Source organism: Aethalodelphis obliquidens, unplaced genomic scaffold (assembly GCF_003676395.1).
Source record: "Aethalodelphis obliquidens isolate GAN/ISIS:26980383/991018 unplaced genomic scaffold, ASM367639v1 scaffold13, whole genome shotgun sequence".
Lineage (NCBI taxonomy): Eukaryota > Metazoa > Chordata > Mammalia > Artiodactyla > Delphinidae > Aethalodelphis > Aethalodelphis obliquidens.
In genome coordinates, this window is record NW_020837957.1 from 332,127 (window position 1) to 358,503 (window position 26,377).

Sequence of the window (26,377 nt, forward strand, 5' to 3'; positions counted from 1 at the left end):
TAGTGTATATATGTCCATGCCTTATTTCTTTATATATATTAATGGCACTACCATGCTTCCACTCATAAAAGCTTAGAACCCAGGAGGCATCTTTGGCTTTGCAATTAACTTTGTGTACCACCTCTCCTCTACCATGACTTGCATATCTCATTTAGCTGTGCCCTCACAAGAATGTGTACCCCAATTACAAGAGCATAAGCCTACAAAGCAAAATCCAAATCTCTTCCAGGTGTTCAAGGATTTCTATAATCTGACGTCAAAATACTTCTTTAACCATTTCCTGCCCAACACAAACCCTCAGATCTAATTAAAATTATTCACTTTGAAACATCCCCTGTATACTTTCCTAATGCCATTCCATTTTCCTAGAATACCTCTCCACACCTTTCTGCTTGGCTAGATGCTATTTATACTTCAGGGTAGCACAGAGGATCTCACTTATTCCACAAATATCCTAGTAAATGGAGGTCCTTCCTCTGAAACCTTGCAGCATTACTGTCTGGACCCCTTCAATTGGCACTTTACAAGTAAAGACAAGACAGAAAAATAAATCTGGCAAATCATAACACTAAAAATAGTGAAAAATAGTAATAAAAACCCCAACAGCACCAAAGATAGTCAATCTACTTGATTTTAGTGAATTCCTACAGAATTTCTATACCAAGAGTTTACTCTGAACTAGTGTGAATTTTACTGAAAGTATATACATTTCTCATGTAGGAGTTACCTACTGTAGTATAATCTATTTAAATCCTGCCATCCTAGAATCAGCATGTTTTCACGCTTGTATCTTTTCTTCCTAATAACTCATGGAAATCAATTAACTCATTCATTAATCAAAAATGTATTCATTAATCAGTATTTGAGTATCTACTATTTACCTCCTTATAAAACCTATTCCAAATATGTATTGTTACATATTCCACATTCTGTTATAGAATAATCAAATGTCCTTTTGTTTTTCTCCCGTAACTAACAACCACAAACATTGCACTTATGCATGTACTACAAAGTGATCAAATGCTGGCCCTTTTATCAAAGTCCAAAGTGTTTTCATGGCAAATCAAATAGGGCAAAATTACTCAATTGGTGTGAAAAGAGCAGTTCAAGGTCATGAAAATAGGATTAACAATCCCCCTAATAAGCCTTTATAAAATGAGGTTTCAATGACATTTTAGGAAATATAAAATCAGAGATTCCACCTCAAACATAAAAACTGTTTTCCTAAATTCATATGTTTAATCCCAAGAACAATCATACATCTAACAAAATGATTACATTTATCTGACAAAGCAATAATCTGTATCTTTAAAGATGTAAGGCTCTGTTTATCTTCAAATAAGCAACTAAGCCTCAGTTTCCATATCCCATATATATGGGAATAATAATAACTTTGTCAAATCTACTTCATGGACCTGTAATTATCAAGTAAGATACTGTATTTGAATGGCTGTATGAACTACAAAGTTCTAAACAAATGTATATACTTGCAAAAACTGGATCTTGGGTATCACTATTCACATCTCTTTAAGTAAATACTCCGTACAAATGCTTCTTAACAGAAAATACTCTAACTCTCAGGACAGGGGAACAAAAGTGCTCTCCTCACATTCTGCTGCTGTTTCTGGAATTTTACTCCCTCCCTTGGAGTCTGAGATAACACTCCACCATGTTCAAGGCCCTAGTTAAAAACTCCTGGGTGGCTATGTTAAAATGTTAGAGAACAGACCTCTCAAATCAAGAATTTTTGTAGTTAAAATAAACTAGGACCAATTAAATAGTATAAAAGCCAGAGTGCTATATCTAGGGCAAAACCAAAACAGTGGAGTATGGCAACAGTTTGTGACATCTATGAAAACTAAAAATAAAAACAAAGACCAATACTCTCTAAAGCAGAGAACCGAAAACTTGAATGGAAAAAAAAATACTCCTTAATTTTCACTGAAATTTACACTTCCTTAAATTTTGAATGCAGGAAACTAACTATACCAGTATTAGCAATACATGAGACTTTGTCATTAATAGAAATCATACATGACTTTATATCACAACTATTGCAGACATCTTAAAACACTGTTCACGCTTATTACTACCTAGAGAATATGGTAGTTTTTAGACCTGCAGCTAGATCTTGTTATTTAATTCATTAATAAAGAAACATATCACAACTTAAAATCTTGATAATTGTTATTTAATATAATTGATTTCCTTTGTTATCCTATGTATTTCATTTTATACATTCAGAAAGATTATTCCCAAACAAGAATCAAAGGATTCACAAGACTGCCAAATGGTATTAAGAACCTCAACTCTGAAGGGAGACCTACCATCATACGATAACCTAGTTTAAGAAACATGAATTACATGGCTCTCATGTCATAATATAAGTAGTATAGACTTCCCTTGGTATCCAAGGGGAGTGGTTTCAGGACCACTGAGGATACCAAAATCCGTGGATGCTCAAGTACCTTATATAAAATGGTTAAGTGTTTGCATATAACCTATGCACATCCTCCCGCATATTTTAAATCATCTCTAGATTACTTTTAATACTTAATACAATGTAAACACTATGTGAATAGTTGCCAGAGCACAGCAAATTCAAGTTTTACTTTTTAGATCTTTCTAGAATTTATTTTTCCAAATATTTTCAATCTTCAGTTGTTTGAATCTGCAGATGTGGAACCTGCTAATATGAAGGGCCAACTGTACACATTTACTCTGATTGACCAAGCTATTCCTAGAAACAGAATTTTAGGGAAAAAATTCAATCACTATACAATAAACTTATTAAACTACCCAGGAGAAAACTGATACAGGGTAAAATTATAAAGCAATAATAAAACATTTCAAATGTTATTGTGGCTAATTTTTTTTAAGTCCTTATCTGTTAGAAATACATAACTGAAGGACTGACTGGTGAAATGATATGATGACTAGGCTTCATTTTAAAGTATTACAGAAAAAAAAGGAACAGGTAATAGATGAAATAAGAATGACAGTGGAGGTTAATTGTACTATTCTATATACTTTTGTGTATGTTCGTAATTTTCCACTATAAAAAGTTTAAAACTATAATCAGGTTAATGTCACAGATAATATAGGTTTACTAAGAATTACTGAGAGATGAATGGGGGTGTATTACTAACTAAGGTCCAGATCAAAATGAACCACATCCTTTCATTTTGTTTCTCAGTGTCACCAAGTCTGAACCACTGTATTCATTCTTATATTCTTGGTAACAGCATATTTGCTGGACATGGTCTTTCTACGAAATGGAAGAAGAACAAAGATATGAAAGTTCAATAGGTGATTACAACGAAGGCTATTTGGGGGAAAGAAACTAACTCTTAATAGTCTCACCAAGAATATCGTGCTCTACGACATATCTCTTAAAAACTGGATGTCAATAAAACACACGGGCATTTGCTCAATTAGATGTACCACGATCTTTTAACTCAAGTGCAACAGTGGTCATCAAGTACAAATTTGGAACATGAATAGCATTACACACAATCTACTACCTAACTTTCAAGTGATTTCAGATACGCAACAAAAAAATTTTTTTTTCCATGAGTAAGAAAGTTTTTATTTGATTATCTTATTGTAACAACTGCACTAGCATTTCTTCTATGATAGAGTGATAACATAAGTATTTTCTTGATAAAGCAAGCAATTGATATAAATTATCTCCACTTGTTTTGCACAATAAGAAATATATTATTCAGTTCCTAATTGCTAAAAACTACCATGTAGGGCTTCCCTGGTGGCGCAGTGGTTGAGAGTCCACCTGCCGATGCAGGGGACACGGGTTCGTGCCCTGGTCCGGGAAGATCCCACATGCCGCGGAACGGCTAGGCCCGTGAGCCATGGCCGCTGAGCCTGCGCGTCCAGAGCCTGTGCTCCGCAACGGGAGAGGCCACAACAGTGAGAGGCCCGCGTACCACAAAAAAAAAAAAAAACTACCATGTATCTGTGCATCCTCATTTACCCCTATAGAGGATTTGAACAGACCAAGTCCCTTCTGTTGTTAACATTTTAAAAGAATAAGTGAACAACCACATGTGGTGGGGAAAAAAAAGACTGACTTTACTTGAATGTGAAAATCTCTAACTTTAGGTATAGCTTAGTAAAGATTTTTTTAAAAAAACCTCTTTGAGAAAGAGGGAAGAGATATGGGGATATATGTATATGTATAGCTGATTCACTTTGTTATAAAGCAGAAACCAACACACCATTGTAAAGCAGTTATACTCCAATAAAGATGTTAAAAAAAAATCATGTGTAGAGGAAAAGTAAATGGTTCTTTTGAAATAAAATATTACAACGTTAAAAAAAAAGAGAGAAATCTCAATAATATCTTTAAAAGCATATTTTAATGTAAAACATAAAAACTTAAACTAAAAAATATATTTTTTACATACATATCCTTTTAGATAGCTTTTTCTAAATTATTTGATAACTATAAAAATTGGAAGCAATAGGTGTTAAGTAATAGGAGATCTGCCACTTTCAGAATACAGTTCTCCCTACGATTTCTCACTTGTCAAATGTTTGCGTCAATCACATCCATTCATTCTCCCTCTACTCAGACGATAATTTTTTTAATCTTTTTTATCCCTTGAAACCCTTTAAAGTACACTCACGTTTACTACTAAAAATAAATACAATGTGCAAATACTTTCTTAAAACTCACACTAAAAATGCTTAAATTTCTGGTTTTTTCAGATACAAATTTGAACCCTACAGTATGTCAGCTCTGTCATCTATAAAACAGGGATAATTGTATTGGCTCTGTGCAAGCTGCTGTGCAGAGTTAATGAGATGATGGCTATATATAAACTAAAAGTAGTCTTATAGGGCTTCCCTGGCGGTCCAGTGGTTAAGACTCCGTGCTTCCACTGCAGGGGGTGCATGTTCAATCCCTGGTTAGGGCAATGAGATCCAGCCAAAAAAACCCAAAAAAACCCTCACACTAAAATTGCTTAAATTTCTGTTTCATTCAGATATAATTTTGAACCCTATGGAATGTCAGCTTTGTCATCTATAAAACAGGGATAATTGTATTGGTTCTGTGCAGGCTGCTGTGCAGAGTTAAAGAGATAATGGCTATATATAAACTAAAAGGAGTCCTTGTGTCAACTTTACTTTCTTTTTTAAACATTATTCACTGGGAAAATGTACACATATACATTGCATAATTCCTACTAACATGTATTACCAGAAATCACTGCTTACCTTGAAACATACCTTGAAACATGCCTCAGAAGGTAGAAAGAATTCAAACTGAGCTAGAAGAGTATTATTGTGATCCAATACAACAATTCAGTCAGCAAATATTTATGGAAATTTATGTAAAATTTTATGATATCTGTGTGTCAGCTGATATCTGCTAAGTATATCTCCTTCTGTCATTCTAAAATTATTTCTACCTATGCTAGATTTTCTAGATAAGTGAAAGGTTTTTTTTTAAATTATAAATTCCTAAAAAATATTAGCTGCCTGAGACTAAAATTTTTTCACAGTTCTAAGTAGAATAAGCAACCTATACGATTTGGTATTCAGGTCTCACTGGATATTGAAGGCCCAAGTAATAATACAAAAAAGGCCACTAGTGACTTTGATAACCTTCCTTTTTAAAATCATTCTCTTAGCCAATTATACCCCAAAAGCCCAGTATCCTTAAGCTTTCAAACCAATCTCTCTCAAGTTGTGTAACGATTGGGTAAATGTAATGTAATAAAGCCAATGATAATAATAATGACTAACTTCTATCAAGCATATAATATGTGCAGGTACTTTCCTATACCCTAATCCAGGAAGATACTAAAGGCTCTCAGTATAATGAGTAAACCAAGAAAGAAAAAAACGTATAGGAGATAAGAACTCCATTGCAAAAGAAATGCAAACAGAATTTCTAGGACAACGGTGAATAGGCTCTAAGATGACAACTGTACAGTAAGCCTAGTGAGCCTAGAAAACTTCCCCTGCTATACTAACTTATAATTTAGTTGCAAAGGGACCAAGGAAGATGCAAGAAAGGAAATAATTGATAATATGAAGCTTTACAGAGCTGACAAGTATATTTTTTTTCTGGATTTATGCAAGTATATGTATTTTTTTAAGGAGGAGATATCAGAGTTAAATCTTGAAAAAGAATCAAGAAATAGCAGCATGAACATGCTATTTAGAAACAAAGAGTAAAATACCAAAAGAAGGATCAAAAAGAGTTACTAGTGAGTGACAATAAAGATTAGACATCAGCATAGGGAAGAGTTGGTAGGAATAAGATGAAGGACCTCTGTTTTTAATTTTAAGCCTTATGGAACTATGTGAACTTTAAGTATATTCATATAATTTGTTTAAAAAATATAAATATGTAAATAAATAACAAAGGTAAGTAGGACAATGAAAGGAAAGACCCCCTCATAGTCCCCAATTCCATTTTCCCTGTCTCTGAAATAATCCAAGCAGAGGAAAGACAGATAAACACAAGTTAGGAATGTTCTAGATGAGATTCCTGTACTAGATAAGAGAGAGAGTTGATAACCTCTGAATTGTTCAATACAAACCTTGGATCACTTCTTTATTCCATGTCCTTTTAAATAGTTATATATATAATTTATAGGAGAATACTTATATTACCTGTTTCTTTTGAAAAAGCAGTATATATTTTCTTCAGCCTATCTTCCAGGAATTTTACTCACACTATGTGCCAATCACGTGTAATGCTTTGCGCTCTGTACCCTCACAAGAGAAGACAGGTATTATCATCTCACATTTTATTAATAAAACTGAGTGCCAATAAATTGGTAACTTAAGACAAGTTACTTAAACAATAAACAGTGGAGTCAGAAGTCACACCCATATCTGCATGACTCTAAATTCCATTCATACTACTGTACAATGTCTTATTTCTTAACTCACTGAGTAAGTATTTACTGTGTGCTCTCCGTGTGCTTGTACACTATTCTATATGCTGGAGATAAAGTGGTAAACAAAACAGACAAGTCCCTGCCCTTTACAGTAATTACATTCTAATGAGAAAGAGAAAAAATGACCATATAACTACATATTACAGTGCCAGATAATGATAAATACCAGGAAGGTTAAAAAGCTAGAGTAGGGAAGCAGAAGATCTTTTTAGTTAGGGTGACGAGAATGTCCTGTAAGCAGATACATGTCTGAATAAGGAATCAAGTCATGTGACTATCTGGGGAAAAACATAATAGGCAAAGAGAAGAAAAAAAATCAAAAAATCTTAGGCAGAATTTTGTTTGTTCAAGGATGAACAAAAAGGCCACTGAGGCTAAAATGAGCAAGACAGAGATTAGTAAGATATGACGTTAGAGAAAGGCAGAAGCCAGATCATACAGTCTTATAGACTACAGTAAAAAAATTCATTCTTGTTCTGCTTATAATAGAAGCCACTGGAGGGCTTTAGGCAGAGGAATAAATGATCTGATTTATATCTTCTAAAAATCTCTCTGACTACAATGCTGAGAATTGACTGAGGCAGGGGTAGAAATAAGATCAAATTTTAAAAGGTACACAAAATTCGAGATCAGTGGCTGTCCAATATTCTAGCCTCTAGTCCCATCTGACTATTGAGCATTTGAAATGTGGCTCATCTGAACTGAGATGTGCTTTAAGTGTAAAATACGCACCAGACTTTGAAGATTTTTAGTAGGAGTGGAAGAAAAGTAAAAGAATTTTTTACATTTATTACATGTTAAAATACTATTTTAGATATATTGGGTTGAATAACATGATTAATTTCACTTGTTTCTATTTTTTTTTAATGTAGCAACTATAAAATTTTACATTACAAATGTGGCTCCCATCATATTTCTATTTGACAGTGCTGATCTGGACGGTAACTTGACTAGAATTTTAAAGGTGGAGGAGGTACAAAGTATTGGATTTGGGATTCATTCTGAAGCAGAGCCTACAAAACTTCGTGGAGGAGTAAATGTGAGGAATAACAAAAGGAGAGAAATCATTTTGATTCCAAAACTTTTGGCCTCAGGAACTGGGTAAACGGTGGTGAAATACATTAAGATGGGGAAGTCTAGGCAGAAACTTATGTCTGAGCGGCCCTGTTGGGTGTCCCAATAGACATGTCAAGTCATGGTCTCAGCATTCACAAATAAAGGGAGCTTCATTCATAAAGAGTATATCTAAATGGTACCCCTGGAGTTATGCAGGTTCAGCCTAAAAGCCTATCCAATAACCTTGTGTCAAGTATTCTCTGAGTAATGTAGAATCACCAAATATTGTTTATTGTTAGAACATAGTGCAGGCACATACATATGATTGATGTGTAATGCTAGATTCTGCTAATAAGAACACATGAGGCAATACAGTAACTAGGAGTTCAAATGTTTTAACCTAACAACCCACAATTCAAATGCTAGCTCCAACACAGTAAAGTATAACCTCTTTATCCCTCAGTTTACTCACTTCTAAAATGAAGGTAATACCTACCTCAAGCTATGAACATTAAATAAGATAATGTATGTAAGGTAACTAACATTATACCTCTTGCACAGCAATAGCTTAATACATTACAGCTATTAATAAAATCATGAAGAAATGGAATAACAAAGCTACAAAAGATTTTTGAAGAGTTTCACTCTCTATTAATATTAGAATATATAGTACCTTATTTCAGAATTCTCCAAAATTAAAATGTGCTACCTGTAAGTAGTGTTTGGAACATAGACATCCCTTGCAGGAAACTCCAAAATTTCTCTGGTAGGTCTAACTCTACTGTCAGGGTAAAGCTTCACTTGAAGCAGCTCTGGTGTTAGGCAATAATGGGGATTTTCAGGTGCAGGAGAAATGTCTATCTTCAGCTGAGCTGCATATAAAAATACATCATAAAAACAATGTAAACATAATAAATAACAACTTCACACTAAAAGTATTTTTGGAAGAATTTAGATCCTATTTTTGCAAGAAGTCTGGGAAGAAACCAAAATTGCTATCATCTCAGACCTCTAAATTATTTCGTCTTATCAAGTCTCAAACTTACAAATTACTAATACAGACATAAAGACATAAAATAATAAATGCTTACTGAATGAATGAATGGAAAGGAAGAAGAGGGCGAAAAAGAAGAAAAAAACCAGAGGGATCTAGTATAGAAACAAGCCAACATTTTGAAGATTAAATGATTTACTTTAAATTTGGTAGATTTCAAAATAGTTTTACTCTGGAATGGTTTGCTCTGATCATAATACGAATCTACTTCTGAACATCTACCATTACATGTATTTTTTTCCCCTCTAGAAAATAATTTTAAGCCACAATATTATTCATCATTCTCATTTCCGTACTCAAATTATCAAAGGTACTGAATCCTGCAACCAAACTGTTAGACTACATGAGAGCAGAATAATGAAATGAAGAAGGCTGACAGGTATTGAGCACAGAAACACATATGGGCTAGATAACTGAAAAAATGAATAGATAATTATAAAAAATACAATTATTAATGATGATAATAGTTGTCATCACGTTTACACAAAATCTTAAAATACCTGTAATAGGTCTTAGTCGCCGTAAAACAGAAGATGGCCTTCTCATATCAGCAAGGAATTTGTACAGATCTTCATCACTTAAGCGATCTCCTTCCTGATTTTAAAAATAGAGGAAAAAGTATGAGATTTTAACAATATAGTACATTGAAAATAAGTTTATATTGCCTGTTAATAATCCTGCCCTTCTTCCTTCATTTCCTGAATGAAAAGTAAAATTAAATTAATATAATTATGATTAAAAATAAATATGCTAACCTATTTTCTTCCTTCTTGCTTTCAAATTGTATTAAGAGCTATAATATTGCTATCTATTTTTAAATTTTATAGATTTATTTACAGCCCATTATCTGTGTTTATAAGGGGTTACAGGGCACTCTAAAATATAGAAAAAATGATGCAAGTTAGAGGGAGATAAAGAGAAGAAAACAAGAATATAGACAGAAAACAGACATATGTGTATGTGTGTGTGTGTGTGTGTGTGTGTGTGTGTGTGTGTGTGTGTGTATATATATATATATATGACACTCATAAATTTGTTACACTTGAATTTTCATTTGTCTTTTCAACTTTATATCACCAAATTTCTTAAATGCAAAATACAGAGCATTGGCTACATTTGAAAAAGAAAAGAAAGAAGTAACAACAAAAAACTACTCTTAAAAAAAACAAGACAACTATCCTGATAATAAGACCAGAAATAAAACTCTAAAAAGACCTCAATCAATGGGGAAAAGAGACAAAAAAACCGAACCATGTCCAATTAACAAAGAATTCTCAATTTAAAGTAATATTTTTTCTTACAGTTAAAATAGGTAGAGATTGATTTTATTCTTTTATTCAAAAGTCTTTACATTTTATTAATCCAAACCTCCTGCATTTGACATCTTATTATTTTTAATGCATAATTCATATACTGTCTTTTTATCCTATTTGGTAATAAACATATTTAAGCCTCCTTTATCACTGTGAGCTCACCTTGAGCCAGATCTCATGTGTTCACAATTGTATTCTAAACAGGATACAGAACTGCTCTTCTTTTATGCCATTATTTTAAAAAGTGATTTTTATTTTCTAAGTAGTTGGCGATTTCTGTCAATACTTTTATAAATGGTTTTTAGTTTTACTGAGTTATAGTTAGAGAATCTGACTTCAAGAAGATTTTGTCAGGGACCTAAATATACAATTAATTATTGTAAATGTTCCATCAGTTACTAAAAGAGCATATTCTCTCCTTTTGAGTACAGAAATGAATACAGATCTTCAAATGGTCCTTATTTAGAATACATTCAGATTATCTCAAGATTCAATTATTTCTGTCTACTTCACTTGTTAAACTGATTATATCAATGGCCTCCATTCTTTACTCCCTGTCTGTTTCCATGCCTTTTGTTGGGTGGGACACAATTCTTTCCCCTGGGCTTGGCCACGAGACTTGTTCTAATCAGTAAGCAAACATGATACAGAGACTTGAAAAGCATTTGCATAAGTAAGCTTGCCCCCTCTCTGGAACTTCTGTCACTGCTATAACAACATGACCAAGCTGGCCTGCTAGAGTATAAGAGTGGAAGCTGAGACACATGGAAATGGTCTGAATCATTTCAGTTTTCCCAGCAGAAGTCAGTCTAGATCAGTTGACCCTAGTCAATAGCCAAACATGTGAATAAGCCTAGCTGACACTCACCCCTCCACACTGCATGTACTGCTATGTACTCCTGAAGCAACAGATAACTTCTATACATGTCAACAAATAGAACAAATGTCCTTAAAACTAATGTATGGATTTAATTTTTGTTTTTAAATCTCTATGTATTTCCAAGAATTTTGGCCTGACACATTTCAAATCTGTACATAAACACTCCTGATTACTATATCCCAATCGTGGACAGTAATCTCTCGTTAAAAAAAAAAAAAACTTGGGGACTTCCCTGGTGGTCCAGTGGTTAAGAATCCGCCTTCCAATGCAGGGGTAGGGAACTAGGATCCCACATGCCATGGGGCAACTAGGTCCGTATGCCACAACTACTGAGCCTACACGTTCTAGAGCTCGTGCGCCACAACTAGAGAGAAGTTCGCACCGCAACAAAGAGCCTGTGCATCACAACAAAAGATTCCGCATGCTGCAAGGAAGATCCCGCATGCCACAACTAAGACCCGGCACAGCCAAACAAACAAACAAACAAATAAGTAAATAAATAACCTGCCTTCTGTATCTCATTTAGGAGAAATTGTACCTTGAATTCTACTTTATTAAAATTTTAATCTCTGCTTTTTACTTAATATGCACTTGCCTGATGCATAATATCCTAGCTATTTAAAAATACTTATAAAAATCATATATGTTAATAGTTTAAAAATTATGGAACTGTACAAAAGTCAAGTGTAAATGCTTTCCATTGCTCCATATTTCCAGCAATCATCCTTTTTTAAGTTTTCAAAATCACTTTGTTCCAGTTTCCAGTTACCAGTCTCCAACAGTGTTTAGTACATGATGAATGCTCAAAAAATATTTGTTGAGGGCTTCCCTGGTGGCGCAGTGGTTGGGAGTCCGCCTGTCGATGCAGGGGACATGGGTTCGTGCCCCGGTCTGGGAAGATCCCACATGCCACGGAGCGGCTGGGCCCATGAGCCATGGCCACTGAGCCTACGCGTCCGGAGCCTGTGCTCCATGACGGGAGAGGCCACAGAAATGAGAGGCCCGCTTACCGAAAAAAAAAAAAAAAAAAAAAAGAAATTTGTTGAATGAACGGGTGGGTGGATGGATGACTTATTGATTTAAGTTTATAATACTAGTTCAATAATAAAACATGCTGAAGAAAAAAAAAGCTGTGGAAATAGTGGCAGAAGTGATATACCAGCTGAAGATGAAGAGAGAGAGAGAAATGTTACAGCTACAAGGTTGTGTCACTGTAACAAGTAAATCTACTGCCCTGTTTCCATAGCTAAATGTGGCCTATCACCTCATCCAAGTAACACTGTGGCCTCTTCTAGATTCTTTCTTGCAGTATTATCCATAACAAAAAGACCCTTACCACTTCAGACCCTTCTCACCTGCTTTATTTTCCATTTGAGTCTCTCAGAGCAGCTGTCTGTAAATGCTACTGATATATAACTGTAGCATTACACTAGACAGCTAGCTGTCAAATCATAACATATCCTGCCCTAAACACCTTGCTCTCTCAAGTTATAAGGTGTCACTAGGCCAGGATTTTCTCCTCTTATTTAGAATAACACCACAGAAGGAGGAATTCTGAGGCAATACTTAGCATTTTCCTTTAATCTGATCCAAAATACATGCATAGTACCCTTCTCCAGTTTATCATACTAATACAAATTTTCTTCCATCCTTAAAATGTTCTGGTCCTCTGGTTACTTTAGACAGACTTTCAAAATTTTCTGATCCGGATTCAGAGCATAAAATTCATTTTACATCAAAATCCAGTAGCACATACACCATGTATGCACATATAGACAGGTATGCACGCACACAAAAATTGGAGGGAAAAAAGCATACTGAAGCAATATTTAACTTCACTAAGTGCAATGCACTATTATTTTTCTATTCTACTGGTTTGTTTGGTTTTTTTAAGCTGGGTGTTATCTACTAAATTTCCATCACTATTATTGGATCATGACCAGCACTTGAAAACTACTGATTTGACTCAAGTACAGGAAATATACTTGCAAAGAACAAAGTATCTTTGATCAGGAACTTTTTGGACCTATAAACTCACCTATAAAAATAATTTTAGCACAAAAATGCACTACTAGTGCCTGAAATTTCTATTCTATATACCATGAATGTGGTATGTTAGGTCAAAAACAACTTGAGTGGGGAAGACAGATGTAACCACACACCTGCTCTAAGAAAATCCTTAAAATATCAATGCTTAAGAAAAGTTAAAATATTAAAATTAAGAAATAGGATACAGATGTGGATGATTGATTTGGAAGCATTACTAATCAATGCCAACATTTAAACAAATATAATGATGAAAAAACAGCTATAATATTATTTTTTCTTATATTTTTTATTTTTATTCTTAATTTTTTTAACTTGTTAAAATCCCAATCAATTACTACATATACATGTAATGCATGGAAAATTATGATTTTTCGGAAATCACAAGAAATTTAAGCACGAATAGCCCCCTAGAATTCCTCCATGACAGAACAATACCTGCTTAAAAAAATTTGTCACTGTGAGAGTAGCAGGTCGAAAGCTGGTCAAGTTACAAGAATCATCTCCACTTGTTGTCCTTTCAAGTGATCTTCTGCCAACCAGACTAGAATTCCTCCTCTCTGACCAAGACCCCTTTCGTTCTACCAAGGAAAAAAAGTAAGATATTCATTTCCATAATATTTAAAATGTGTTTTAAAGCAGTCTTCCAAACACAGGAAAATATCCACTAAAGTTGAAAATTATCCCCTCAGCAATACTGATTACAGTTGAAGAATTTCACTTCTGGGGAGATCCGTAAGGAAGCATTAAACCTAAATCTTTGGGTTCTCTTTAAAAACTTCTCCAGTGTAAAATAAGTCTCTACCACACAAAGATTATGCATATAACCCAATATGAGCTATGAAGAACAGCTATAGAGGAACTATGTATTTACTAGGAAATAGGCACACAATCAAATTTTGGTCACCATATAATGGCCCCTCAGTCTTAGCACTTGAGTTTGAAAAAGAATTTAAGATAACTTGCATTCACAGTCCTTGCAAGATAACCCTATAATTCAAAACCAATAGAGCAACTATGTTGTAGAAAACAAACAAAACTATAAACAAGCTAGACCTAACAGGCATCTATAGAATACACCACTAAGCAAAAGTAGAATACACATTCTTCTCAAGCACACACAGGAAATTCTCCAAGACAAACTATATAATAAGCTATAGAACAAAATACAATAAATTCAAAGGGATTCAAATCGCATAAAATATGTTTTCCAAGAACAATTGAATTAAGCTATAAATCAGTAACAGAAGAAAATTTGAGAAATTCATAAGCATGTGGAAGTTAAACAGCACACTTCTGAATAACCAATGGATCAAAGAGGTAACAAGGGAAATTTTAAAACATTTAAGATATAGGAAAATGCAAAATCCCCAAACATATGATATATCACTAAAGAAGTTCTCAGAGGGAAATTTATAGCTGTCAATGTTTATATTACAAAAAAAAGAAAGATCTCAAATCAGTAACTTAAGCTTATATCTTAAGAAACCAGAAAAAGAAGAGAAAACTAAACCCAAAGCAAGCATTAGAAAGGATGCCAAGGGAATGTAAATTGATACAGTCACTATGGAGAACAGTATGGAGGTTCCTTGAAAAACTGAAAATAGAATTACCATATGACCCAGCAATCCCACTACTGGGCATATACCCCGAGAAAACCATAATTCAAAAAGAGTCATGTACCAAAATGTTCACTGCAGCTCTATTTACAATTGCCAGGACATAGAAGCAACCCAAGTGTCCATCGACAGATGAATGGATAAAGAAGATGTGGCACATATATATAATGGAATATTACGCAGCCATAAAAAGAAATGAAATTGAGTTATTTGTAGTGAGGTGGATGGACCTAGAGACTGTCATACAGAGTGAAGTAAGTCAGAAAGAGAAAAATAAATACTGTATGCTAACACATATATATGGAATCTAAAACAAAACAAAACCAAAAAAAATGGTTCTGAAGAACCTAGGGGCAGGACAGGAATAAAGACACAGACTTAGAGAATGGACTTGAGGACACAAGGAGGGGGAAGGGTAAGCTGGGACGAAGTGAGAGAGTGGCATGGACATATATACACTACCAAATGTAAAACAGATAGCTAGTGGGAAGCAGCTGCATAGCACAGGGAGATTAGCTCGGTGCTTTGTGTCCACCTAGAGGGGTGGGATAGGGAGGGTGGGAGGGAGATGCAAGAGGGAGGAGATATGGGGATATACAGCTGATTCATTTTGTTATACAGCAGAAACTAACACACCACTGTAAAGCAATACTCCAGTAAAGATGTTAAAAAAAAAGAAAGAATACCAAAAAAGACAACAGCTAAGTGGAAATAAATGAAATAGAAACTAGGAAAACAATAGAAAAATAATCAATGAAACCAAAAACTGATTCTTCAAAAAGATAAAATTTTTAAAACTTTAGTTAAACTAATGAAGAAAAAAATACATAGACAGGGGACTTCCCTGGTGGTGCAGTGGTTAAGAATCCACCTGCCAATACAGGGGATACGGGTTCAAGCCCTCGTCCAGGAAGATCCCATATGCCGCGGAGCAACTAAGCACATGCGCCACAACTACTGAGCCTGCATGCCACAACTACTGAAGCCTGCGTGCCTAGAGCCTGTGCTCCACAACAAAAGAAGTCACCACAATGAGAAGCCCGTACACTGCAACAAAGAGTAGCCCCTGCTTGCCACAACTACAGAAAGCCCTTGCACAGTAACGAAGACCCCATGCAGCCAAAAATAAATAAATTTATTAAAAAACAAATACATAGACAGGACTCAAATTACTAACATCATCACTACAGCAGACCTTAGAGAGAAAAAGGATTATACTACAATACTATGAATAACTGTAAGTCAACAGTTAGATAACAATTAGAAAATTTAGATGAAATGAACACATTTCTAGAAAGATACACAGTACTGAAACTGACTCAAGATGAGAGAGAAAATATGAATAGATGTATAACAAGAGATATAATTAGTAATGAAAATACTTACCACAAAGAAAAGACCAAGCCAAGGTGGCTTCACTAGTGAATTCTTCCAAACTTTCAATGAAAAATTAATACCAATTGTTTACAAATTCTTCCAAAAACCAGAAGGAAAAAATCACAACTCATTTTCAATGAGGCCAGTATTACCCTGATACCAATACCAGACAGAGATATTACAAGGAAGAAAAACTACAGACCAACGTCCCTTAGGAATATAGAAGCAAAAATACTAAACAAAATACTAGGAAACAAACTAACAACACATAAAAAAAAATTATATACCATGACCAAGTGAGACTTCTCCCAGAAGTGTAAGATTAGTTTAACATCCAAAACCAATCAGTTAATGCAATACAGCATACTAAAAGACTAAAGGGCAAAAAACCATACAAATCATCTCAATAAACTCAAAGAATGCATTTTACAAAATCCAATATCCTTCCATGACAAAACCACTCAAAAAGTTAGGAATAGAAGGGAATTTCCTCAAACTACTACATTACATCTATGAAAAACCTATAGCAAACATCATACTTGATAGTGAAAGACTGAATGCCTTCCCCCTAAGGTCAGGAACAAGATGAGGATATCCACTCTTGCCATTTTTTTTAATACTGTACAGGAGGTTCTAGTCAAGATAATTAGAAAAGAAAAATAAATAAAGACATCCAGATGGGGGGAAAAAAAAAGTAAACCTATTTTCATTTGCAGATGACATGATCTTATACATGGAAAATCCTAAAGAATCCAGAAAAGAAAAAAAAAATTAGAATTAATAAACACATTCAAAAAGGTTTCAAAGTACAAGATCAATATTCAGAAGCCAATTGTATTTCTATCACTAAAAATGAACATTAGGAAAATGAAATTAAGAAAACAATCCATTTAAAATAGCATCAAAAACCAATAAAATACTGGGATGCACATTTAACAAGAGAGGGGCAAGACTTGTACACTGAAAACTACAAAAGATTGTTTAAATAAATTTTTAAGATCTAAATAAATGGAAAAACATTCCATGGATTGGAAGACTTAATATTGTTATGAGGGCAACACTCCACAAATTGATCTACCAAATCAATGTAATTCCTATCAAAATTCCAGCTGCCTTTGTGCAGAAATTATCACCTGACCCTAAACTTCTCATGAAAATGCAAGAGCTCAAAATAGTCAAAATAATCTTGAAAAAAATTGGAGGACCCACTATTCCCAATTTCAAAACTTACTGCAAAGCTAAAATAATAAAGATAGTATAGTACTAGCATAAGCATATATATCAATGGAACAGAACTGAGTCCAGAAATAAAACCATATATCGACGGTCAATTGATTTTCAACAAGAGTGCCAAGACCATTCAATAGGGAAAGAATAGCCTTTTCAACAAATGGTGTTGGGACAACTAGATATCTACATAAAAAGAATGAAGTTGGACACTTACCTCTTACCATGTACAAAAATTAACTCAAAATGGACTATATACCCAGATGTAACAACATGTGTGAACCTTTCAAACATTATGCTAAGTGAAAGAAGCTACTCACAAAAGATTACACATTGTATAATTCTATTAATATGAAATGTCCGGCATAGACAAATCCATACAGACTAAATAAATTACAGTTTGGTTAGGTTTGGGGACTTGAGGAGAAGCGTGACCACTAAGGAGTATGAAAGTTCTAAAATTAGATTGTGGTGACATTCGCTGAACCTTACGAATATAACAAAAAACATTGAATTATACATCTTAAATGGGCAAACTGTACGTATGTGAATTACATCTCAATAAACCCGTTAAAGGAAAAAAAGAAAACCCTTTTAATGTCTCACTACATTGCAAAGCTTACAAATAAAACAAGACTATATAAGAAAAAGAAAAGAATTATACATGTAGAAATATTTTATATAAAACATTCTCACCTCCAGTGCTTATTTCTACCTCTGTAGAATCTCTTTCCAAACTCCCAGCACTGCTAACAATATTCATTAAATGGATTGCAGTCCAAGCAAAAGGCATGCGATACTTCCCAAGTCTTTGGCAAAACTGATCAGCTTGACTTTTCAGCTTCTCCAATTTTTCCTTATTCTGCAAAACAAAACTTTATACATTATATGATTACGTTCAAAGAAATGAATTAAAGGCTATTTCATAATATATAAAGGAAAATATAAAGGTTAAGAATTCTCAATTCTCAGCAAAGATGGAAAAACAATCTGTACCTTTCAGAGATCAATTAACAGTATATTATCTTTACTAAGCAACCTCAACCAGTTCTACAAATGTATGTGAAAGTCTTTAAAATTTCTGTTTGTGATGATCTTATGTTGGGAGAAAAGAAAGGACAGCAAGAGTCAAACATGTTTATGTACTGAAAGTACTATTTTATGAAAGGAAACATAACCTAGACAACAGGTTCTAGACACGAACTGCCAACCACAAAATATTCTAGGTTATGACTTATTAAATTTTATTTTTCTAAAAAAGATGGAAGCAGTTGGGCCATTCTGACATAATCACTAACTTATGACAACTATGAGGTGGGACTGGGGGTCACAAATAAACCAACAATAAATAAGCCCAGAGCTGTAATAAAAGAAGCAAACAAAAAAAAGTATGACAAGAGGACTAAACCCTGGAAAAAGACCAATGATCCAAATAGCACCTGCTTATCTGGAAGACATCCTGAGGCTGGCTCAACTTTTAGGCTATCCTTGAAACAAACACTAAGGTGGCCTGCAATAGCCAACCAATGGTCCAAGGGTGAAAACCTACACTAAAATCTCTCACATACTATTTCCATATAGGATATTGGTAAGGTATACTCAAATGGCAGTGTCCTACCTTAGGACTCAGGACTGAGAAAAGATGAAGAAATAGCTAAGTGGTAGGGCTGTTTACTGCTATATCTATTATACCTTCAAAATAGGTTCTTGCTTTAAGAGTACTTAAAGAGAATTAAGGACCCTTATCAAGCATGTGAATATGTAAGAGAAGAGTGAAATAAGCTGCAATTATACACCTATGAACTTCATATAACAGAGCAATTTAATTTGTAAAATGACGACCTGGGGAAAGCCAGAATAGTTTAACCCTAATTTCAACCAGATATCCAGGAATCAGAGAATATCATGTGCTCAGATGTACCCATATTAGCAGAAAACGCTCAATTCTTGTTCCAAATCTCAGAAAAATAAAAAGCAAAACATTTTCTACATTGTGGTGATTTGTCCAATACTCCTCAAGCACACCTCTCCTGGCTGTTTGACATATTAAATCATGTGTTCAAAGATCCAAAAATCACCTGCTATGCTTTTTTTTTTTTTTTTTTTTTTTTGCTGCAGTGGGTCTTTTTTGCTGCGCGCGGGCTTTCTCTAGTTGCGGCGAGCGGGGACTACTCTTCGTTGCGGTGCAGTGGCTTCTCTTGTTGCAGAGCACGGGCTCTAGGTGCGCGGGCTTCAGTAGTCACAGCACGCAGGCTCAGTAGTTGAGGCTCGTGGGCTCTAGAGGACAGGCTCAGTAGTCGTGGCACATGGGCTTAGCTGCTCCACAGCATGTAGGATCTTCCCAGACCAGGGCTCGAACCCGTGTCCCCTGCATTGGCAGGCGGATTCTTAACCACTGCGCCACCAGGGAAGTCCTCACCTGTTATTCTTATAACTAACTCAGGGTATCTGGAATTTGGTACCGATTGTTCACCTATTATTTTTGCTTTATAAGTTTATCCAAATTCTAGAAATTAGTTATCTGATGGCAAAATGGAGATTGTATTTTCTATTTTTACCATATTTCCTAATTATCTGCAGCTAGACAGAGGCCCAGAATACTTCTGCTTTGCTAGAAAAAGTTCCATCAAAATCACTATTTTGCAAACACAGGAAATTTTTTATTATTTAGGAATTAAACTGAACTAATTTGATTCTTTAGGAATCCATTAGCTTGGGGTGAGGGAGATTTTAAAGAATAGCACAGCACATGACTCAAGCTAGGTACTGAAGGAAATAAAGAAAATGGGTAGGCCAAGAGAAAAAAATGAACTAGTAGTAAAATTCTTTAATATGCTCTGTATAGTATTCTCCCAAATTATAATTTCGGAGATTAGAGGTTGTTTAGGGTTGGGTTTGGGGATCTGAGGAGAATGGAAAGTGACTGCTAATGACTATGAAAGTGGCAGAAATAAGAGGCATGACATTCTACCTTGGTGGCATCTGCTTCTTTGAAAATCATATATGGTTCTGCACACTCTCCAATGTCTCCTTGCTGTAGCACTTTTTCTAGCTGTCAAAGACAAAAAGAGTAAAGATTAATTAAGCTTAAAAATAAAAGCAATCAGCCTGGAATGTAAGGATGGTTCAAAATACAAAAATCAATCAACATAATACACCACATTAACAAAATAACAGAAAAAAAACACATGACCATCTTAACTGATGCAGGAAAAAGAACTGGACAATTCAACACCCTTTCATGATAGAAAAACTCAATGAACTTAGAAAAGAAGAAAGCTACCTCAATATAATAAAGACCATATATGAAAAGTCCACATTTAACATCATATTCAATGCTGAAAAACCAAAAGCTTTTCCTCTAGAATGAGGAACAGGATAAGGATGTTCACTTTTGCCAATTCTATTCAACAAAGTACTGGAAGTCTGAGCCAGAGCAATTTGACAACACAAAGAATCAAAAACATCCAAATTGAAAAGGAAGAAGTTAAATTATCTCTATTCACAGACAACATGATCTCTTATATAGAAAACTCTAATATTCCACACACACACACACACACACAAACTTGTTAGAACTAATAAATTCAGCAGAGTTGCAGGATACAAAATCAACGCACAAAAAATCAGTTGCATTTCTATACCCGAGCAATGAGCAATTCAAAAAGGAAATTAAGAAAAAAATTCCATTTACAATAATATCAAAAAGAATAAAATACTGAGGAATTAACCAAAAAGGTGAAAGATCTGTAATCTGAAAACTATAAATAGTTAGATTTTCTACAAGGGTGCCAAGACTATTCAATGGGGAAAGAACAGTTTTTTCAACAAATGATATTAAAAGAAACCTGAATATCCAAATGCAAAAGAATAAAGTTGAGCCCTTACATTATATTATATACAAAAATTAACTCAAAATGGATCAAACACCTAAACATAAACCCAAAACTATTAAACTCTTAGAAGAAAAACTAAAGGAAAAGCTTCCTGTGATTGGATTTGGTAATGTATTCTTGGATTTGACACACAAAAAAGCAAAGGAACAAAAGTAAAAATAGTTAAATTGGATTACATCAAAATTTAAAACTTTTGTATATGACAGAACACAATCAACAGGGTGAAAGGCAACCCACAGAATGAGAGAAAATATTTGCAAATCATATAACTGATAAGGAGTTCATATCCAAAACAGATAAAGAAATCCTACAACTCAACAACAAAACAACAAATAATCTGATTTTTAAAGGGGCAAAGAACTTGAATAGACATTTCTCCAAAGAAGCCATACAAACGTCTAAGAAGCATATAAAAAGACACTCAACATCACTAATCATTAGGGAAATGCAAATCAAAACCACAATGAGATATCACCTTACACCCATCAGGATGGCCACAATTAAATAAACAAACAAATAACAAGCATTGGCAAGGATATGGAAAACTGGAACCCCTGTGTGCTTTTTATGGCGTAAAATCGTAATCTGCTGTAGAAGACACTACAGAGGTTCCTCAAAAAGTTAAAAATAGAATTATCATGTGATTCAGAAAACCTATTTCCGGGTATATATTCAATAGAATTGAAAGCAGGTACTCAAACAGATATTCACACACCCATGTTCATAGCAGCATTATTCACAATAGCCAAAAGGTAGAGGCAATTCAAGTGTCCATCAAAAAATGAGTAAACAAAACATGAGTATACACATACACATGGAATATTATTCAGCCTTAAAAGGAAGAAAATTCTGAAACATGCTACGACCTGGATGAACCTTGAAGACATTACGCCAAGGGAAATAAGCCTGTCACAAAAAGACAAATACTGTATTATTCCATTCAAATGAGGTATCTAGAATAGACAAATTCATAGAAACAAAAAGCAAAATGCTGGTTGGCAGGGGCTGGGGAGAAGGGGAAATGAAGAGCTGCTACTTAATGTGTATAGAGGTTAAGGTTTTGTTGGCAAGATAAAATTTTCTAAAGATTGCTCGCATGATAATCTGAATATACTTAATTCTGAACTGTACACATAAAAACAATTAAGATGGTAAATTTTATGTTATGTGTATTTTACCTCAATTAAAACTATTAATAAAAGCAATCAGTCTTAAAAGTCATCTCCATTTAATATAACATCAAAGTACAAAATTACAATTAAAAAAGACAACTCACAAAATATTAAGTGGCCAATACAATTCTACTTATCATTTTTCTCCAAAATGTCTCACTTTACCCCTATAAAATTTTTAATGTTTTAGGAAAAGAAATATAAATAAAATAGGATAAAAGTCCAGAAACCAAATGAAGTGTATGCAAGAATTTAGCACATAATAAAGTTGATACTTCAAATTAGTGAATGGAGGATACATAAAGCGCTCTTACAAATTAATAAATTATTAATACAGTAATTGATAAAATAAAAACAATCCAATGAAATGAAGATTACACAACTGTATTTTTCTCACTTAAAACTTATGTATCCTATACACTTAAAATTTGTGTTTTTTATGTATACAAACAAGCTAAAAATGAGCTTACTATTTGAATAAGCACTACACAAAACAGAATATCCAAATGGCCAATAATTCTTAGACATCAGGGAATTATAAATTAAAGCCAAACTGACATACCCCTGCAAATGCACCAGAAATAAAATACATAATAAAATAAAATTAATGAAATTGAAATGTAAAATACAATAAAACCTGATGATATCAAGTGTTAAGAAGGAATGGAGCAAATAAAATTCTCAAGCACTGCCGATGAGACTGAAACTTGGACTAACCACGTCAGAAAACTGGTTCTTTCTACTAAAACTGAAGCTATAAATACACTATGATCCAGTAATTCAACATCTACCTATATACTCAATAGAAATGCAAAAATCATATATAAGAATGTTTACAGGGCTTCCCTGGTGGCGCAGTGGTTGAGAGTCTGCCTGCCGATGCAGGGGTCACGAGTTCGTGCCCCGGTCCAGGAAGATCCCACATGCCGCGGAGCGGCTGGGCCCATGAGCCATGGCCGCTGAGCCTGCACGTCTGGAGCCTGTGCTCCGCAACGGGAAAGGCCAGAACAGTGAGAGGCCCGCATACCACAAAAAAAAAAAAAAATGTTTACAGCAGCATTACTTACAATATAGCCAAAAGCTAGAAATAACCCCAATGTCCATCGACTATTAGAATGGCCAAACTGTGATATGCATATAACAAGATACTATGCAGGGTGAAAAACAACCAACCATTGCTACATGCAAAAATGATGAATCATATAATTCTTTAGAATGTGAGACACAGGAATATATATGATTCCTTTTCTATGAAGAAAAAGAGGTTAAACTAATCCATGGTGATAAGTCAGCATAGTAGGAAGGGGCCAAAGAAGGCTGTTGAGTAATGTTCTATACCTTGATCTGGATGTTGGTTACATAACTGAATTAAGTATGTAAAAATTAAAGAAAGTGTACACCTTGTGCATGTTACTAACTATAAATAAAAATTTATAAAGAAAAGATAACCGAATTTCTATACACCAGTGATGAACGAAATTCTGTATATAATTTAAAATGAAAAATTTTAAATGATAACATTTAGAACAGGGTCAAAAATATCAAATTACCAAGAAGATATAGGAGAAAAGACCTAAAAACATACTGTGCTCATTGACCTGAGAACTCAACAGTTTAAAGACGTCAGCTTTTCCAAACTGATCAGTATATTTAATGCAATCTCAGTTAACATCTCAACAAGTTCTTTCTTGAGAGAGAGTATGCCTGCATTGGGGCAGCACGGAGGGACTGACAAGCAAAACTTTATACAAAAATGTAAAGGGTCAAAAACATCCAGCCTCTCTCACCTCCTCACTTCCAAGATGACCAAGAAAAGAAGGAACAACGGTCATGCCAAAAAGGGCCACGGCCACGTGTAGCCTGTTTGCTGCACCAACTGTGCCCGATGCTTGCGCAAGGACAAGGCCATTAAGAAGCTCATCATTCAGAACATAGTAGAGGCCTAAGCCGTCAGGGACATTTCTGAAGCAAGTGTTTTCGATGCCTATGTGCTTTCCAAGCTGTATGTGAAACTACATTACTGCATGAGTTGTGCCATTCACAGCAAGGTAGTCAGGAATAGTTCTCGGGAAGCCCAGAAGGACCGAACACCTCCACCCTGATTTAGACCTGCAGGTGCTGCCCCACGACTTCCACCAAAGCCCACGTAAGGAGCTAAGTCCTTAAAGACTGAAGAAATACTATTCTCTGAAAAGACAATAAAATGGAAATCATACTTTATTAAAAAAAAAGAAAAAGAAAAAGGAACATCCAAGGCAATCTTGAAGAATAAAGCTAGAAAAAAATATACTGTTTTTTATAAACTACAATAATTTTTTTTTTTGGCTGACTTGGGTCTTCATTGCTGCGCGCAGGCTTTCTCTAATTGCGGTGAGCAGGGGCTACTCTTTGTTGCGGTACACAGGATTCTCACTGTGGTGGCTTCTCTTGTTGCAGAGCACGGGCTCTAGGTGCATGGGCTTCAGTAGTTGCAGCACACAGGCTCAGTAGTTGTGGCATGTGGGCTCTGGGGTGTGCAACCTTCAGTTGTTGTGGCACGTGGGCTCAGTAGTTGTGGCACGTGGGCACTAGAGTGCAGACTCGGTAGTTGTGGTACACCGGCTCAGTTGATCTGCGGCGTGTGGGAGCTTCCCGGACCAGGGATCGAACCTGTGTCTCCTGCATTGGCAGGCGGATTCTTAACCACTGCGCCACCAGGGAAGTCTCTAAACTACTATAATTAAAACAGTGTGGTACTAGTGCCAATTAAAGACAAACAGGCCAGTTGAACCAAAAAAGATTCTAGGAAAAAAATCTCATACATATGAACACTTGATTTATGACATGGGATACTTTGTAAAAGCAGTAGGAGAAAAAAGCAGTCTTTTCAATAAATAGTGCTGGGTCATTTGGTTATCCATATGTGGGGGGGATTAATCTTCATCTCAACTTCACTCCAAACTATATGTGTAAGGTGAAACAATTACTCTTACCAGGGATCACTTAAGAGAATATATTTTTGAATTTGAGGGAGGCAAAAATTTCATACATAAAACACAAAATACCATAGCCATAAAGAAAAAGGTTGATAAATTAGACAACATGTAAGCTATAAACTTTGATTTAGCAAAGGATAACATTCTGTGAGAAAGCAAGCACAGAGTGGCAAACACATGTATACTCATGTACCAAAAGACTTGTTAAAGAATGTACATAGAAGCTTTATTCATAATAACCAACTGAAAACCAGATATACATTAGGGGGGAAAAAAACCCCTATGGTCTACCAAAGTCTATCTATTCATCTAAGCAGGATAAATAAACTGTGCTATAATCAGACAATGAAGTAAAACATGATGATAAAAATAAAAGAACTGCTGCTGTACATAATATAGAGGATTCTCACAGAAATTATATTGAGTTGAAACAAGCCAGGCACAAAAGACTACATATTGTATGACTGTGCTCAGATGAAATTCAAGAAGAGGAAAAGCTAAATAATGGTGATTTAAGTTGGAATACTAGTCATCTGGTGGAACAGAGGGGATAGTCACTAGAAAGACAAACAAAAGAACTCTCCAGGGTGATGGGGTGATGGAAATACTGTATGGCTTGAGCTTAGTCATGATTATACAGAAAAATACATAGTAAGAGTTCATCGCTCTGTTTACACCACATTTGTAAACTATACAGGTCTTATTATAGGGATTTCATATGTCAGTTTTTTAAAAAACTGGTAAGTGTGACTAACTGAAACTCTTATTCACCCCTGGTGGGGAATACAACTATCACAGATACTCTGGAAACCAATATGGCAGCATCT

The 26,377-nt window shown here is 34.8% G+C and overlaps 1 protein-coding gene and 1 pseudogene across 9 annotated transcripts in view; one reads left to right on the plus strand and one right to left on the minus strand.

Annotated features, from left to right (window-relative positions):
* Positions 1-26,377, minus strand: part of DOCK7 (dedicator of cytokinesis 7) — a 211,059-nt gene that overhangs the window by 142,910 nt on the left and 41,772 nt on the right. For 8 of the 9 annotated variants that reach the window (XR_003434290.1, XR_003434289.1, XM_027113944.1 and 5 more), the window contains exons 10-14: positions 20,479-20,559; positions 18,204-18,369; positions 13,723-13,865; positions 9,546-9,639; positions 8,701-8,863 (exon numbers count right to left, since the gene is read on the minus strand). Coding sequence is in view for 7 of the 9 variants with exons in the window: in XM_027113944.1 (XP_026969745.1) it covers positions 8,701-8,863; positions 9,546-9,639; positions 13,723-13,865; positions 18,204-18,369; positions 20,479-20,559 (647 nt within the window). In the remaining 2 variants the exon portion in view is untranslated. Of the gene's footprint in view, positions 1-8,700; positions 8,864-9,545; positions 9,640-13,722; positions 13,866-18,203; positions 18,383-20,478; positions 20,560-26,377 lie in introns of those variants that run through there. The other variant, XM_027113946.1, reaches the window with a different exon arrangement.
* Positions 23,600-24,819, plus strand: LOC113624296 (40S ribosomal protein S26-like; annotated as a pseudogene).